Genomic DNA, 16,767 nt, shown 5'->3' on the forward strand with positions numbered 1-16,767 from the left:
GGGAGAATCCTTGCTTTAACTAGAACCAGGGTCTCTTCCCCTCTTTTGCACAAAATCCAAAGGGTCCAAGATAGGGCACCTAGTGATAAGCCTGTTGATAAATTCTACGTACCTCCAGAGCTGAGAGGGGAAGTATTCAACCATTACCATGAAAGTAAAATGGCTGGACATATGGGGGTATCTAAGACCATTGATTTGATTACTCGACAGTATTGGGGGCCATCTCTTAGAAAGGAAGGTGAAGCTTACGTTTTGTCGTGTAACGTTTGTTCCCAATCTAAATCTTCCCATCAAATGCCATGTGGTCTTCTGCATCCCCTTCCTTTGCTATCAGTTCCTTGGTCCCAGCTGTCTATGGATTTTATAATCGAGCTGCCACAATCTAAGGGTTTTACTGTTATTTTGGTTATAGTCGATCGCTTCTCAAAAATGGCAGATTTCATACCTTTGAGGAAACTGCCTTCCTCTGCTGAATTAGCCAGAATATTCACCAAGGAAATTATACGCTTACACTGAATGCCAGACTTCATTGTGTATGATAGGGGTTCACAATTTGTTTCAAAGTTTTGGAGGGGCTTTTTTAAAGACATGGGCATTGAGCTTGCCTTCTCCTCGGCCTATCATCCTGAAAGGACTAATGAAAGCCTTGAACAATATCTCCGTTGTTTTACGTCTCAACTCCAGGACAACTGGGCTGACCTTCTTCCTTGGGCTGAATTCGCCAGGAATAACGCTACGCACTCTGCTTCTGGTCACAGTCCCTCCTTTGTCACGTATGGTCGTCATCCTAATCTACTTCCGGCTTCGTTTTCTCACATGGGTATGCCGGCTCTAGACGAACACTTATCCACTGTACGCGACACTTGGAGAAAGGTTCATGCCATCTTGGAGAAAAATTTGTGTACTCAGAAATACCATTGTTTGTTGGATTGAAAGTTTGGGGTTCTAATGTAGAACCATTTTGTATTCAAAATGTTTTAAAATCAGTGTAAAAAGAAAAAAGTCAGTAAGCACGCCTCAGCGCATATCCGCATGGCGGACCAGATCCACCACGTACAACAGACTCTGAGGTCAGAATCTGAAGATTGCTGACCTGGAGGATAGATGCAGGAGAAACAACTTGCGCTTTAGAGGTATCCCTGAAACCATCACCAATGATGCCTTATGCAACTACCTCCAGACCTTCTTCCAGGAACTCATACCTGAAGTACACCCAGATCAAGTTGTCCTAGACAGAACGCATAGACTCAGGAGACCTCAACACCTCCCAGCCTCGACCACCTGAGATGTCATCGCAAGAGTACACTTCTTCCACGTGAAAGAAAGGATTGTTAAAGCAACGAGAAATGGCGACTTACCTGCTCCATATAGGGTCTAAAGATCTTCGCGGACCTGTCAACGTACATACTCCAGTTTCGCAAGTCCCTGGCTCCTGTCACCACCACATTGAGAACACATGAGGTTCCGTATCGTTGGGGCTTCCCGGCAAAACTCATCGTCCATCACGACATCTCCAACCACTCCATCTCTGTGGAGGAAGGCGTAAAGAAGCTGGTGGATTGGGAGCTACCTAGACCGGACGTACAGCTGCAATCAGCGACTAAGATACCCAGATTGTCTGCGAACTGGTCCACGGCCTGAGGCTGAGTATATTGCTACAGAATTGCTAGACCATTCCAAAAATGTTCATAAGATGTACCTTTGCTAATTACCTAACTTAGTCCTACGGACATTATTAAGGGGAATATATGTATAAGTGTATCTTAATTATGTACCGTAGATATATTGCACGGTAAAGGTCACAATTTGCTAGTTGACGGCTAGCACAGAGGATGCCCAATAGCAGTCAAGCTTACATACCAGGCCCTGTCTAGGCAAGGTACCCAATTAAATTCTTTGGGCTTTATGTAGCGAGGTTTCCCAACAAATGCATAACCATGATATAAGTTGCTCCATTAACTCCAATGCGTGGTTCCCCCCCACCCACCACTACAGTCGTCGATACAGCAGACTGACCGAGGACCACGACACCCACCACCTGTGCCTAGCACAACTAGGTACGTAATAGCTCACGATGTTTGAGCTCCTTTCAATTCATCTCCTTGTTTCCTTGTCCTACCCTTACTTTCTACCCCTCCCCCCCCTTCACCAAGTTTGACTTCGATCAATTACACCAATGTGACTTCCTATACATCAGCTCTGACGGTTAAGTACTGTTGTGACCTACACTCGTACACCCCACAGTAAAGTACATTCTGTACCACTGGAGGAACTGAGTCACTGCAACTCCGGTAACCACCTACACCCCCATGAAAGTGATCTCGTATAATGTAAAAGGGCTTAATTCCCCGAATAAAAGGAGCCTACTATTCCAGACCCTGAAACGCCAACATATAGCATGTATCCAGGAGACACACTTCAAATCACCGGCGGAGCCTCTATTATTTAACAAGCAATTCCCCACCCAATTTCACGCTAAATCTACTAACCAAACAAAGGGGGTATCGATTCTCATAAGCAGGGACGTGGCTCTCACCAGCCTGAGGCAATAGATTGATCTGCAGGGGAGATTCATCATACTAATAGGCCTTGGGTATTGGGTTGCATTAAAAAGGCCTACTTCTCAAATTCCGATTCCGCAAACTTCCTAACCAAACTCCTCCAAACAGTGGAGGAACACCGCCAGGGAGGCCTTATACCATGTGGGATTTTAACTTCATTCAGTCACCACAGCTGAATACATCTGCGAAGCCATCTCGCAGTAGGGGTAGAAGACTATCCAACACCTCACTACCCTCATTTCTAAATATGGTCTCTACGATGGTTGGAGGGTCACACAACTTACGGTGAGGGACTACACGTTCCACTCCGCAGTGCACAATACCTACTCCCGTAATAGACACGTTCCTGTTGGATAGCACGTCATTAGCTCAATAAGTGGATTGCAAGATAGGGTCACTTGTATGGTCAGACAACTGTCCAGTTTACGTGACACTACACAACACTTTCCAATTTAGGGCAAGGGGAACTGGAGACTTAACGAATCTCTGCTCGCAGATGCTGCCTTTGCCTCCCATATAAAATACGAACTAGACCACTACTTCCGCCTCAATGGTGGGGAGATGTATCTGATACCTCGGTCTGGCTATCCCATAAGGCGGTCGTCCAGGAAATGTTGATTAAACGATCCGCATACCTAAAAAGGCAACGCCAGCAAGAGCTTATCCAGTGCCATAAGCATATTGCAGACCTGTCAGACCAAAACAAAACCAACCAGACTAAAGAACTTGCTGAAATTAAGCAAGCTTACCGCAAACTACACACAAAACGCGGTGAAAACCGCATACTTATTAAATAGACTGAAAGCCACCACTTACCATTTCAGGGGGAAGGCTAACAAATACCTTGTGGCGAGACTGCGAGAGACTTTCCACTAACAAAATTGCACACATTATAGGGGAAGACGGGACAAGGAAACTGGAGCCACAAGAGATCAGTGATACCTTCGCCCAACTTTACTCAAAACTATGCAGCTTGAAAGATGACCCCAACACACACACTCCCACTGACGCGAAAGTGAAAACCATTCCTTGACCGACTTAAACTACCACAGCTTTCACAAGCGCAAATAGAGGACCTTACACGCCCTCTCACATTACCTGAAGTGGAGGACACCATACGAGACTTACCTGAGGGTAAATCCCCTGGAGCAGATGGGCTCTCCAATCTATAATATAAAAAATATGCCTTAACATTAGCTCCTCACTTACTAGGGACTTTTCACTAAGCGATGGAGAGGGGAGTCCTGTCGCCAGAGATGCTACTGGCCACCATAGTGACCCTACCGAAACCTGACAAACCGACTGACAACTGTAAAAACTTCCGATCCATTTCCCTACTTAACACGGACGCTAAACTTTATGCAAAGATCCCAGCAAACAGACTCGCCCCTTTGCTGCTTTGTAAAAGGCAGACAAAGACTAGATAACTCGCAAACTGTCCGTGGTCCTCCTGCAGCTTAGGGGGCCTAGACAGGGCGGTCTACTGCTTGCGCTAGATGCAGAGAAGGTGTTTGACCGCCTTGGTTGGCCCTTCATGAGATTTTTTTTTGGAGGCCTACAGCGTCCCACCCCAGGTGATACAACAAATATTTGCACTGTACTCTGGTCCCACAGCACAAGTGCTCCAATCGGGGTTCCTCTCCTCCCCGTTCAAGATTTAAAATGGGACAAGGCAGGGATGCCTGCTCTCCCTACTGCTATACGTCCTGGCACTAGAACCCTTGTTGGAAGGAATTAGAATGAACAACGGGTCCAGGGAATAACAGTCTGCCGTAAAGAGATCAAAGTGGGGGCCTTTGCAGACGATATCTTGCTGTATATAACACAACCACTTACAACGCTCCCAGTGGTCATGCAGATGATTGTTGATTAGGGGAGAGTGTCTTACTACTCCCTCAATGCTTCCAAAACACAGGCACTATACATATCCCTACCGGCTACTCTGGTCCAACAACTTCAACAAACCTACACGTTCGAATGGAGAAAAGACACAATCAAATATCTAGGGATTCCATACACGAAGGCTCACACGGACCTATAGCTGCCGCAACCTACTTAAGAAATGTTTCCCACTGTTCCTGTCCTGGACGGAACGGATCATAGCAATCAAAATGTTGATCCTCCCCAGGCTGCTATACTTATTTCGTAACCTACCATTAGAGCTTCCCCGGTAGTTCTTCAAAACGGTCCAGTCCGACACAAACCACTTTGTGTGGAGGGGGGGTGGGGGGGCAAACCTTAGGTGTACCAAACCCTGCTCAGCGCACCGAAATACAGTGGTGGCCTAGCGCTACCCAATACTACCCAAGGTTTGCCAATAACCTACTACTGCGCAACTGTCCTAGCCACAGCCCTTCCACATTTCCTCCATGCCCCCCCTATGGGTGCACTTATAAAGGGAGCTTATGGCCCCACATGCCTTGGCCAACCTGGTATGGATACTAAAAACTGTCTCTGGCCCCCCTTACAATTCGATTGCTCCTGCAGCTCTGGGACAAACACACACATCTGCTATGTGGCCACTTTGGCTTGTCACTGGCCACACCAGCCATGTCCCTCACATATTGTATCCCCACATTCCATGCCTCACTGTGGCATACTCGGGGTGCCACCCACTTGGAGCACCTATACAGCCAGGGTACCCTACTGAGCTTCGAAGTATTGGAGAAGCGACACTTATTGCACAGGGCGTCCCAGAACTCCGATGTCCAACTACGATCATTTTTGGCCAAACACTACCACAGGAATGATGTAGCCAACATACCACCCACAACACCCACCGCATGGAAAAAATTATGTATTACCGGGTCAACTCCTACCACATGTAAACCGATCTCCATGAGTTACAGGTTAATAGCACGTCATATACCATTTGCTGCGTCAAAACTAGCACAGCAATGGGAATCCAACCTAAACTGCTCCCTCCCAGACAAAAAATGGGACCTCCTCTTCCACCTACCTCGCCTACTGATTAAGTGCTCTACCCATATAGAACACTACAAAACAGTATACAGGTGGTACATGATACTGAGTAGACTACACAAAATATGCCCCAGCACCTCTGCCATATGCTTGAGATGCAACGATGCGGAGGGCACTGCCCTACATATTTGGTGGTCCTGTCCCCGCATTCAGACCTTCTGGGCTGGTGTCCATAATGTAGCACAAGCGGCAACTGGATGCTCCATCCCCCTAGCACCCCAACAGCTGTTACTAACTGACCTACCGATAGGACTTTCGAGGGGACGCACAAAAATTACTACTACATGTTGTGCTGACAGCACAATGGTTAATTGCTCAAAATTGGAAACAAGCAACCCCCCTGCTGTTCCTCAGGCACTTACTTACTGACCTGGACACACAAAGCTCAAATGAGAAGGGATTAAAAACACTATTCCCACCAAATCATTTGTCTTTTAAAACATGGGATATGTGGTACTCTCGGAGATCGCGTACCAAATAACTGTAACTGTACAATATAAACTGGTAAGGGAACTGTAAATCAACATGGAGAGAGAAATGTGAACGAGACAGTCAGACCCCCTGTGGGGCTATACGGAGTATAAATGTAAGATAAGATAGCCTGTATATAGTATGAGACCCAATGTCCTTATGTGCATGACACGTATATTATACCTGTATCCATTACCTGCTATGTACGAGTCTACACTTTGAATCTTGTATTTTGTATTGATGGAATCAAATTCCACATACCATTTATAGTAATCCCAGTCGGGAGTATGTCAACACACTAGAGTTTTTTTCACTCGACGTGAGAATAATTAATTGTTAATAAGCAAAGTGCAAATGACCATTTCTTCCTTGTATATGTATCCTTTCCCTAGATATCAGTCTAGAAAGTGATGTTTCACCTGTGGTAACTGACGATGAAGATGCTATGCTGGATTCAGATGAAACTGTTTCATCAAGTGATCTGAATACACTTTCTTCTCCAGAACTACTTCGTAGACCTGATACTTTGGGTAATATATGTTGTGTACATATCTGTGTAACAAGCACAGTATGTTTATTAAAGGAACACTCCACTGTCCAAAATAATAAGAAAATAATTGTTTAGAAGATTTACTCCCAGAGAGAACATGCATGCTATATCTTTTTTGCATATTTTCTTTGGGGCTGTATAAAATCTTGGCTTGCAGTACCTGCAAATCTAGTATCCTGGCCCCAACACCATCCAATGGTAGACCATGAATCCGCTTACATTTTTTTAAATGTAAGCCGGCTCTCTCAGACCCCCTTCCTGTCTGCACTGATTTGCTAAAGTTTAGGTTCGTAGTTTGGCATTAGCAATGTTAATTTTGCACAACCGCAGACATTATTTATTGGCTGATAGCTTCAGCTAACCGCTTACATTGGAATGAGATCAGGGAATGCTTGGCCATACCACTACGTCTTGCTCCATTGGTTGCGTGATTTACATTACCTCTTTAAGTTCATATTGAAATACAGGGGCTTCAGAAGCAGAGTTAATATTGCAAACATATCTGATTATTAAAAGTGAAAGTAGTCTCCTTATAAATTCACATAGAAGGAGACAGATTTTCTTCAGTTTCTCAGAGGAGACTGAGCTTCTTATGATTAAATTGTGAATTTGTTTTCTCATAGAGTTGGGATTAACCCGTCAGTCACACTGGATGTTTAACACTAATTAAACCAGTCATTGCTCTATAGAAAATCCAATGCAGGTCACCAAAAGCAGGCTGTGATCATGCAGATAACTAGGCACCAAAACAACTTTAGCTTAATGAAGTGGTTTTCAAGTAAATTAGACAATCCAGGTACCATAAAAATGCCATCACAATGATGATGTTATGCTACAAGGAGGACTTGGATGCCATCTTACCTTAAATAATATACTATTTAATAAAATGTTTAACCCCAAACTGTAGAGGACGACACCTGATCGCTCTGCCACTCCACTTGATCTGAAGGAATAAGGCAAGCCTCAGACTGGGCACTAGTTCCCCGTTCAGAAAATGGAGTGAAAAAGATAATATATGGGGAGCTGGTGATAGGCTGAGAGTGTCAGATAACACTCTCAGCCTATCAGCGGCACATGGGTCAAAGCTTCTATCAGGACCTTCAAAGGAAGTGGGGCAGAGAAATCGGGAGAGGTCTTCCAGAATTTGAGGTTAAAACGTTAACGGTTTAACCCCTTAAGGGAAGACAGAACCTGGGACCTCCTTGCACTGTAAAAACTTCATTGGAATACAGCTGTTATGGTGCCCAGAGTAGCCCTTTAAACATTTTGTTAACCAAGTCTCAACCACACCTCTCCTAGCTGTGGCTCACAGAGCCTCCTTACACATGGCTTGAAAAAGTTATTGCATAGTGTGTTCATTTAGAATTTATTTTCTCCTGCTCTGTAAATTCCTTGCTGTAGCCTGCAGTAGTCTCTTGTCAGTGATAAAAGGTCTATTAACAGAATAGGATATAAGAACTTTTACACAGCTGATGGAAAATTAACATTTTCTTTTTATAAAGCCTTTTTCCCCCTTTTTTTCCATACATTAAATGAATTTCAAATACAGTGTAGACATTGTTAATGTTGTAAATGACTACTGTAGCTGGAAACGGCACTGCAGAAAACTGTTGTGCTGATTAACCCCTTAAGGACACATGACATGTGACATGTCATGATTCCATTTTATTCCAGAAGTTTGGTCCTTAAGGGGTTAAATAAGCAATAAAACTGTCCTTTATTAGACTAGTATCTGGAGCAGCAGCAATACTAGGTTCAATTACAGGCTCAAGATGGACAGAAAGAAAAACTGTCTTCTGAAACTAATCAGTCTGTTCTTGTTCTGATTAATAGAAACCTTAGAAGAAAGGCTATCTTTCCATTTAGCAATGCCATGCCTTACCCTTTGGATAGCGCTTGATTTGAGCCAGTTTCCTCCTACACCGAAAAAAGGACACAAAGCACAGCAGCAAACTGTAAAAACTATTTAGGGAAGAAACCGCCAGCTGGCCAGCACAGTCAACAGATCTTTGCCCTATTGAGCAGCTTGACCTTATAGTAGGTGAGAAGTGCTCATCACGCCATGCTTCAGAACACATGGAGTGAGATTTCCTCAACAAATTGACAACTAGAATGCCAAAGGTCTGCAAGGCTGTAACTTGCCCAAGCAGGGCAAACCTCCTCAGTGACATTAGCACGCTGGCTTTGTTGCCAGCGTTGGAATGGAGTGACGTCACTCCATTCTTATGCTTCCTAGAAAGTGCTGGAAGCGCCTGCGGGAGGGCTTTTCTGCTTTCCCTTGTCAGTCAATGTCTTGGATAAAGAGCTGGGGCAAAAAACAAAAAAAAACTATTTTAAATATGTTTTTCTCCCAATCTATACTAGGCTAGGGGGCTGGTCCCTGGACGACAGCCCCAGCTGCTGGGGAGGGGCACCGACCGTCCCCTCCCAAGGTGTATCTAGCAGCTGCTGGGGAGGGAGACAGACTGTCTCCACTCCCTGTAACACACACTGCCGCTGGGGAGAGAGACCGCCCGTCTCCTCTCCCAATAATATACTCTGCCACCGGGGAGGAAGGACGACACATACCCTGTATTGCACACTGTTGCTGGGGGTGAGACCGATTGTCTCCACTCCCTGTACTGCACTCAGCCGCTGGGGAGAGAGACACTGTCTCTTCTAAAAACACACGCTGCCGCTGGGGAACCAGACCGGGTGTCTCTGTTCCCTGAACCTCAGACTGCTGCTGGGGAGTGAGACCAACTTTCCCCACTCCTAACATCTCCATCTGGGGTTGGAGATCTGGGCAGGCTGCCCAGCATCCCTATAGGGCCGGTGGAGAGACCTCGGTCCCATCTCCACCTGCCAACTGGGGGTCTTCCCAGGACCAGGCGATAAGGTCTATCCAGGGCCGTCTTTAAGGAGGGGCAAAAGGGGCAGCTGCCCCGGGCCCAGTTACTCATAGGGGCCCTAAGGCAGCTGCCCCATGGGCCCCCTGCAGCACCTGAGGTAATCAGGGGCCACAGCCCTTTAATACTGCTATGGACCGGGTCCCTGTAATATGTGGGTTGGCTGAATACATACAGCCATAGACATTCTATGTGTATGCTCACAGCTAGTCCCCGCACACACTGCCCTGTGATCCCTTTTCTTCTCCGTGGCATGCTGGGAGGAAGGTCAGATCACTTCCTCCTCAGTGCCGCTGGGGAGTAGGCACACACCACATGGAGGCATTGTGGGGGAGAGGGACTGAGAAAGCTGATGGCAGACTCCCATCAGCCTGGGCCAGCAAGCTCTCACTGGACACCAGGGAAGCCACCCCTCTGTACCCAAAAGGTAAGGAGACAGGAGGGTGGCTAAATATGTTTTGTTTTTTGTTATGCTAATTTATGATATCACTTTTATTCAAGTGTTGGTGTTTGTAATGTAACACACAGGGAATAAGTACATGTTAAAAATCTTAGAAGAACCTCACAGTTCCCTATTAAATATAAATTTAAAAAGTATTTATTTTAACATTTTATTGCATCAAGTGTTATCAAAGGCTGTACACCATTTCCAAATGTCACTTTTGCCAAATTCTGGACCAGGGTATGTAAGTTGAGACATTATATTGGCCAAGGTTGCTGGGAGTTGCTGTCCAAGAGCTTTTAGAAGGCAGAGATTAAAATATGTAAATGTACACATATGTGTGTGTGTGTGTATCTGGCTGTGTTTATGTCCTTGTATGTGTCTGGCTGTGTTTGTGTCAGTGTGTGTATCTGGCTGTGTTTGTCTGTGTGTCAGTGTTTCTGTGTGTATGTATACCTGTGTATGTGTACTTGTGTGTCAGTGTGTGTGTACTTGTGTGTGTGTTTGTGTGTGTGTGTGTATGTGTCAGCGTGTATAAGTGTGCATCTGAGTGTGTGGTAATGTATACATCCCAGCATTTTAATGCCAACACAAATACACTCCTACATTCCATCTCTAGCACTGTACACATATACACCCCTGCATTTATACCTTTATGTATGTGTGTATCTGAGTGTGTGTATCTCTGTGTGTGGATGTACCAGTGTGTGTGTGTATCAAAGTGCTTGTATCTGTTTGTCAAAGGGTGTGTATCTGAGTGTGTGTGTGTGTGTGTGTGTGTGTATGTGCCAGTATGTGTCAAGGTGTGAGCATGTGTCAGTGTGTTTATGTGTGTATCTGCGTATTAATGTGTATGTGTATATGTGTTACAGAAATCACACAACATGCAAACAGACCCCTGCAAACACAAACATTACATACAAACACACCAGTTTGCTGAAACACCAATACTACACACAAATGTACAAATGTATTTAAAACACAACACTACATCCAAACACTCCCCTGCATGCAAATACAAACATTACATACAAACACATTCCTGTATTAAACCGCTAAAATTATATACAAACACCAACTCTACACACAAAAGTACACCTGCATTTAAAAGCCAACACTACAGACAATCACACATCCCTGCATTCAAACGCAAACATTACACACAAGTACACCACTGCATTCCAATGGTAACAGTACATTCAAATACACCCCTACATGCACACATACACTCTATAACATGCTGACATTCAATTGCACAAACACTGCTCAAAAATACAACCCTGCAAGGATGGTAGATCCCCAGCTGGCATAGCATCGCAGTTGTAGTATGACAGATGGGGATCTATATTTTCTTTAATCTTGTGCTACAGGGCAGGCCTGAAATTTTTTTTTTTTTTGCACCAAGGCACTCTCTACATTAGTTTCTCCTCTGGGTTGGGGTGGAGGGAGTGATTGCATGCCCAGGGGGCCCAAGCAGATGCTTGCCCAGGGTCCAATCAATATTAAAGACGGCCCTGGGTCTATCTCTGGGGCTGGTTGGGAAGTAGGTGGTACAGTGCCCGGGTCTCCTGATGACAGGCTTAGTTGCTGGGGAGGGGGAACGAAACTCCACGCTCCCGGTGGTATACAGTCCGTAAGCCCCATCATGTCGGAGACAGGCGGCGTTACCCGGAATAGGCAAACATAATCCTGTTCTAGTTCCCACTCCCGGTTGGCAAGAAAAGATAGGTCTGGCTGAATGGTGGCGATCTCAGTAAGGTCCCAGTTTTCTGCCAGCTTAGCTCGGATGGACCAGAAGTAAGCAATGTCGGTTTCTCCGAACCAGAGACTAGTTTCAATAGTATCCCACAACAAACCAGGGCCATTGTAGGGCCCCGCTCAATACACTTGTACTCGATCAGTCACGGGTAGAGGTGATAAGCATGCCACCGCAGGACCCGGTAGCAATCATCTAGCCACACCTCAGTCTCACCTAGCGTCTCCAGTTCGCTTACCCATTCCTCTGAGGGCTGGTTTCCCAGGAACGGCATCCGCAGCTCTAGCTGTTCCGCTTGGCGCTGGTTGGTGGGCAGGATTTCCTCACTCTGGAAGGGTCAAATTTCGTTGAGGTCCTTCCAGAGATTGGTCCGAACCAGAGACTAGTTTCAATAGTATCCCACAACAAACCAGGGCCATTGTAGGGCCCCGCTCAATACACTTGTACTCGATCAGTCACGGGTAGAGGTGATAAGCATGCCACCGCAGGACCCGGTAGCAATCATCTAGCCACACCTCAGTCTCACCTAGCGTCTCCAGTTCGCTTACCCATTCCTCTGAGGGCTGGTTTCCCAGGAACGGCATCCGCAGCTCTAGCTGTTCCGCTTGGCGCTGGTTGGTGGGCAGGATTTCCTCACTCTGGAAGGGTCAAATTTCGTTGAGGTCCTTCCAGAGATTGGTTCGAAGCGCCACCCTCCACTCTGTCTCTCTATCCTCTGGGATAGGGTACTCCATCCTGTAGTCACTGCTGGAGTCTGGCATCGAAGCCGGATACTTCCCGTACTTGCCTTCCATACTGCAGTAGTGCTGGTTTTCCCACCACTTGCCACCAATGTAATGGAGCTCCTTGTACCCCTACTAGGTAACTCCTCCAAAGACCGCTTCCTAGCTGGAACAGGGGACACACCGCTCCACTTCTGCCCACAGTCGCTGGGGCCCTGGAACCGCTCCTTCCTAGAGCCGAATGGGAAATTAGCTCTAGACACCCCCAGGCACTGGATGACACTCAGTCCTGGGAGCTCTAGTCCTTACAAGGACTTTCCCCTGCAAGCCGGAACAGCAAACACAGGAAACAAATCTTCTTTCCCTCCAATAACAGGACGACACACAGTTTTGTCTTGTAAGCTGGAATAGATTTTTATTTTTATTTTTTTGGTGTCACATTTGGCCTTTTATGCAAGTCCCCAAGCAAAGGGGTACGCCCACATGGACCTTGTTGGGGACAGGGACACAAACTTACAAACCAGTAATAACACATTTACAATGTAAGGCACTCATATGACACACAATCCCTGTAATTTATTCTAATCCAATTATCTCCAAGCACAGAAAAAAAAACATACATTTCTAAAATGTCCCAAAAGTACCCCATGATATCCCCCACAAATGTTACATCCCTCATAGCCATTATCTGGGTGACCAACATATCCAAAAATCGCCCCGATCAGTTCAGGAATTTCCTGGAAGTCATAATTTTGACCGTCCGTGCATATGGTCCTATGCCCAAAACTGTTTCATGAAATCCGTGCTAACGGTTGGTCAAGTTTGGTAGCCTTTTACAGGTTTCCCTGCAGTCTGGGGGCAGGAGGCTGGCAAGCAGGCTCCTCCAGGAGCTCTTGGGAAACTCACTTGGAGAGGGGAGTTTGTCACACATGTGTAAGGTGAAAATTATCTACATGTAGCTGTAGGTTGATTTGTTTTATATTTTTTTGTCGCTAGATGAATCAGAGTGGAGTTCCAGCGTTGGGAACTTCTTCTGTAAGAAGAATTCTACACTCTTAGAATGCAAAGAAGCGGTGGATATAGATTTACATCCAGAACCAGAAAATGTTTCCAATATTTTCAGTAAGGTGTTTTATTTTGTTTTCAAGTAAAAAAATAAAATACGTTTTTTGTCTTTACCTTTAATGTACAGGCGTTTAATGACTTTATATATGTATACTTTTTATTTTCCATAGAAGAATTTCCTAAAATGAACTGCATGAAGACAAATAAAAGGTAATTTTTTTTTTATAAATGTATTTTTAATTTTATTTACAAATTAATGTTGACCTTTGATTGCTTTACATCGTAGTAAATATACAGTGTTCAACTTGATATTTAAACAGATGTCTCAGCATTCTAAAATATAGGTGCGAACATTGTGGCTTCTATAATCCGAATTTTTCACAAAACGTTGGAGAAACACAGCTTCCTTAAGGGGTATATGGTTAGGATTATGTTAAATCTGCAATTTAGTATGTGTTGGACCCTAATATGTTGTTAATGGGCACTATAAACACTTTTGCCTGTTGTGGTCATGGTACTAGGATGGTGCGAGTGCCATCTCCAGGTGTCAAACTGGTTTCTATAGTTTTGAACATACAAAGAGTTCCTCAGGGGTTTCAGCCACATAATTTTATACTATACAAAAAATATTGGATTGTTGCTAATTTATAGTATAATCCGATTTGTAATTCTTTCTATACAAGTCTCATGCACCAAAAATATGTTTATATGTATTATATAAACAAAGCAAAAGATGTGCTATATTTTTAGGAACTCTGAAACATTTTTATATGCACAGTATGTGTAAATAGTAAATACAAAAGTGCAGTATAAAACTGCACTGTGCAAATATAAATATTTGTGTATAAAGTGCAAAAATATATGCTTAAAAATATGCGTGCTAAATACGCTGTGCAAAACTTTAAAGTGCACTAGGTGAGTAAGTAAAAACAAACTTGCACTGAAGGCTTAAACCAAACTCAAAAGGCACTGGAATTTCACATAAATAATGAGTATGTTTTGATGAGTATGTGTTAATAATTTCTTCCATATTCATACAGTATTTCATAATGCGAAAAAAAGACAGAAAAGAAAAATACATAGTGTAATACAGTAAATATCTGCCGAAGTATGAAATCCCACTCACAACCAGGAAGCAGAACAGTATGCTCCAACTTTCAGCACTTCCAATGTAATAAGCCAAGTGACTCCAGCAGTTACTTCTTAATTTAGTTACCTCTAAATTAAGAGTGTCACACCACCTCCAACATAAAATTCCTCTCCTCGCTAATTGGTACTGTCCCTTTAGTCCACTGCTGGCACTAGCAGTACCTCGGGCTGAGCAGTATAAACAATATGAGTACACCAAGAAATAACCAGAAAGTAGTTGAAAACATTCCCAGTTACCTCTGATCTTGTGTTGTTTACAGTATGTCAGTGAATCTTTTTATAACTTCTAAAGGATCTGGAGTTTAAACCTAAACTTTTTAAAATTAATAATAACAGTTTAACTTCAAAAATGTGTACATATGACTTAACACTTAACTGGCCTAACATTAACTTAAAATTTACCAATGCAGCTAAAAGTCTTAGATATACCGTAATATAAATGTAGAACTATTGGGGTGATTTCCATGTGATTAATAAATACATGCAAGCAGAATTAATTTATTCATTCAAAGTACCTTTTTTTTCCTTGATTAAAATATTTGGCGATGGGGGCGGTGCCGATCGTCGCATGGCACTGGAGCTCCTAAGAATTGTATCCATTAACACCCTATTCAGGCAAAAAAAATCGGACCATAACAGCTGCAAACACCGGGTAGCAATCGGTGTACCAGCATGGGTCGACCAAAAAACAGAAACTGGACCAGCCTAGACGAGGCTTAGCTATCAGGGCCATGTGGAGACAGGCACACGGAGCAACTAGGCCCAAGATGGCTGACTACCCAGAGACATACTCCGAACTATCAGATGACTTCTCATTGGGAGAGGACACGCCCGACTTACCCAGTATGACAGTAGCAACATCCAAACCCCTGAGCCCTGATACAGCACCAGTGACTACTACGGTGCTCAAGAAACTTCTGACAGACCTCCAAACCACAATTCAGTTGGACATGGCTATCCTCTGCATGGATATACAAGGGCTGACAGGAAGGCTGGGCTCCCTGGAGAACCTCTGCAACCAACACTACCCACATTATCTCCTTAGAACAGGAGATCAAGGGTCTACAGAGCTGAAACGAAGAATTTGACCGGAGGTTTGCCTCCCTGGAAGACGCACGTCGGGTGAGTAGCCTGAAGTTGAGGGGTGTATCAGATAAGGCACATGACGGCGCTGCTGTCGCCGCGGCAGGCTAAGGCCATCAGTTTAGACTGATCTTCAGGGCATCAAAGCCCCAACGGCGGCCCCCTGAGACCTCATAATCCGCTTTCAACATGGGAAGGATAAAGCAGCAACTCTAGCAGCGGTCAAAGACTGCGCCCCATACACATTTGAAGCAACGACACTTTCCTATTTTGCAGATCTATCTGGGGGCACTCTAGCCTGGAGGAGGACCCTCAAGCCGTTTACCTCGCTCCTCAGACACCATACCATACAGATGGCGCCTCAACTACACCATACTCGTCATGAAGGGTGTAGACAAACACGAAGTCTATGATCTGCAGGGAGCACAGGACCTGCTGCCTATGCTGGGACTTCCTCAAGATGCTATGCAGCGCACAGCACCTCCCGACTCCACCGGACCACTGCACCACTGCCCAGTGGGTTCCCAGAGAGGATGACAGCCTTTGTACCGAGACAACCCAGACAAGGCTCCTATGCTGCAGCCACCACATGAAGGCTTCCTAGCGCCCGATAGCAATGGACTGCTGCTTATAAGACACTTTTACAATGTTAATGTTTTGATATGTCTCAACTGCCTCTCAGTTACTTTACTTTTTCTTTGATCTATACCTTATAATAGCATAAGAAAGCAGCAAGAAAAAAAAAAAAAAACAATGTTACCCAACATGACCAAAAACTCAAAGCTGTGCTGAATCAAGATATGTGGCAAGGGTCACATAATAATTGTTGATATAACGTGATGTTCTAGCCTTGTTTTAGATGTTTTTTGTTAATCTTCATATCTGCTTTATGTAAAATATTTTTGATCTCTAAAACAATAATTTGTGAGGACAATTAAAACCAATTAGGTTAATACATTTTATCAGTAATTCTGCATATTTAGTAGGTATAGGAGTTTTTTGTACAATGCTCACAGCTCACTCTTCCATGTATATTTATTGTATTTTACCTTGGATGAGTCACATTGCAATATTAATAAAATAAAAAAAATCAATGCT

General features: G+C 44.4%; 1 protein-coding gene across 1 annotated transcript in view; it reads left to right on the plus strand.

The window, feature by feature from the left end:
- Window positions 1-6,452: 6,452 nt before the first annotated feature.
- LOC134600873 (meiosis-specific kinetochore protein-like) overlaps window positions 6,453-16,767 on the plus strand; it is a 79,719-nt gene continuing 69,404 nt past the window's right edge. Inside the window, exons 1-3 of the mRNA XM_063445263.1 lie at window positions 6,453-6,544; window positions 13,369-13,494; window positions 13,608-13,647. Coding sequence (XP_063301333.1) covers window positions 6,460-6,544; window positions 13,369-13,494; window positions 13,608-13,647 — 251 coding nt within the window. The 5' untranslated portion in view covers window positions 6,453-6,459. The remainder of the gene's footprint in view (window positions 6,545-13,368; window positions 13,495-13,607; window positions 13,648-16,767) is intronic.

Source organism: Pelobates fuscus, chromosome 3 (assembly GCF_036172605.1).
Source record: "Pelobates fuscus isolate aPelFus1 chromosome 3, aPelFus1.pri, whole genome shotgun sequence".
Lineage (NCBI taxonomy): Eukaryota > Metazoa > Chordata > Amphibia > Anura > Pelobatidae > Pelobates > Pelobates fuscus.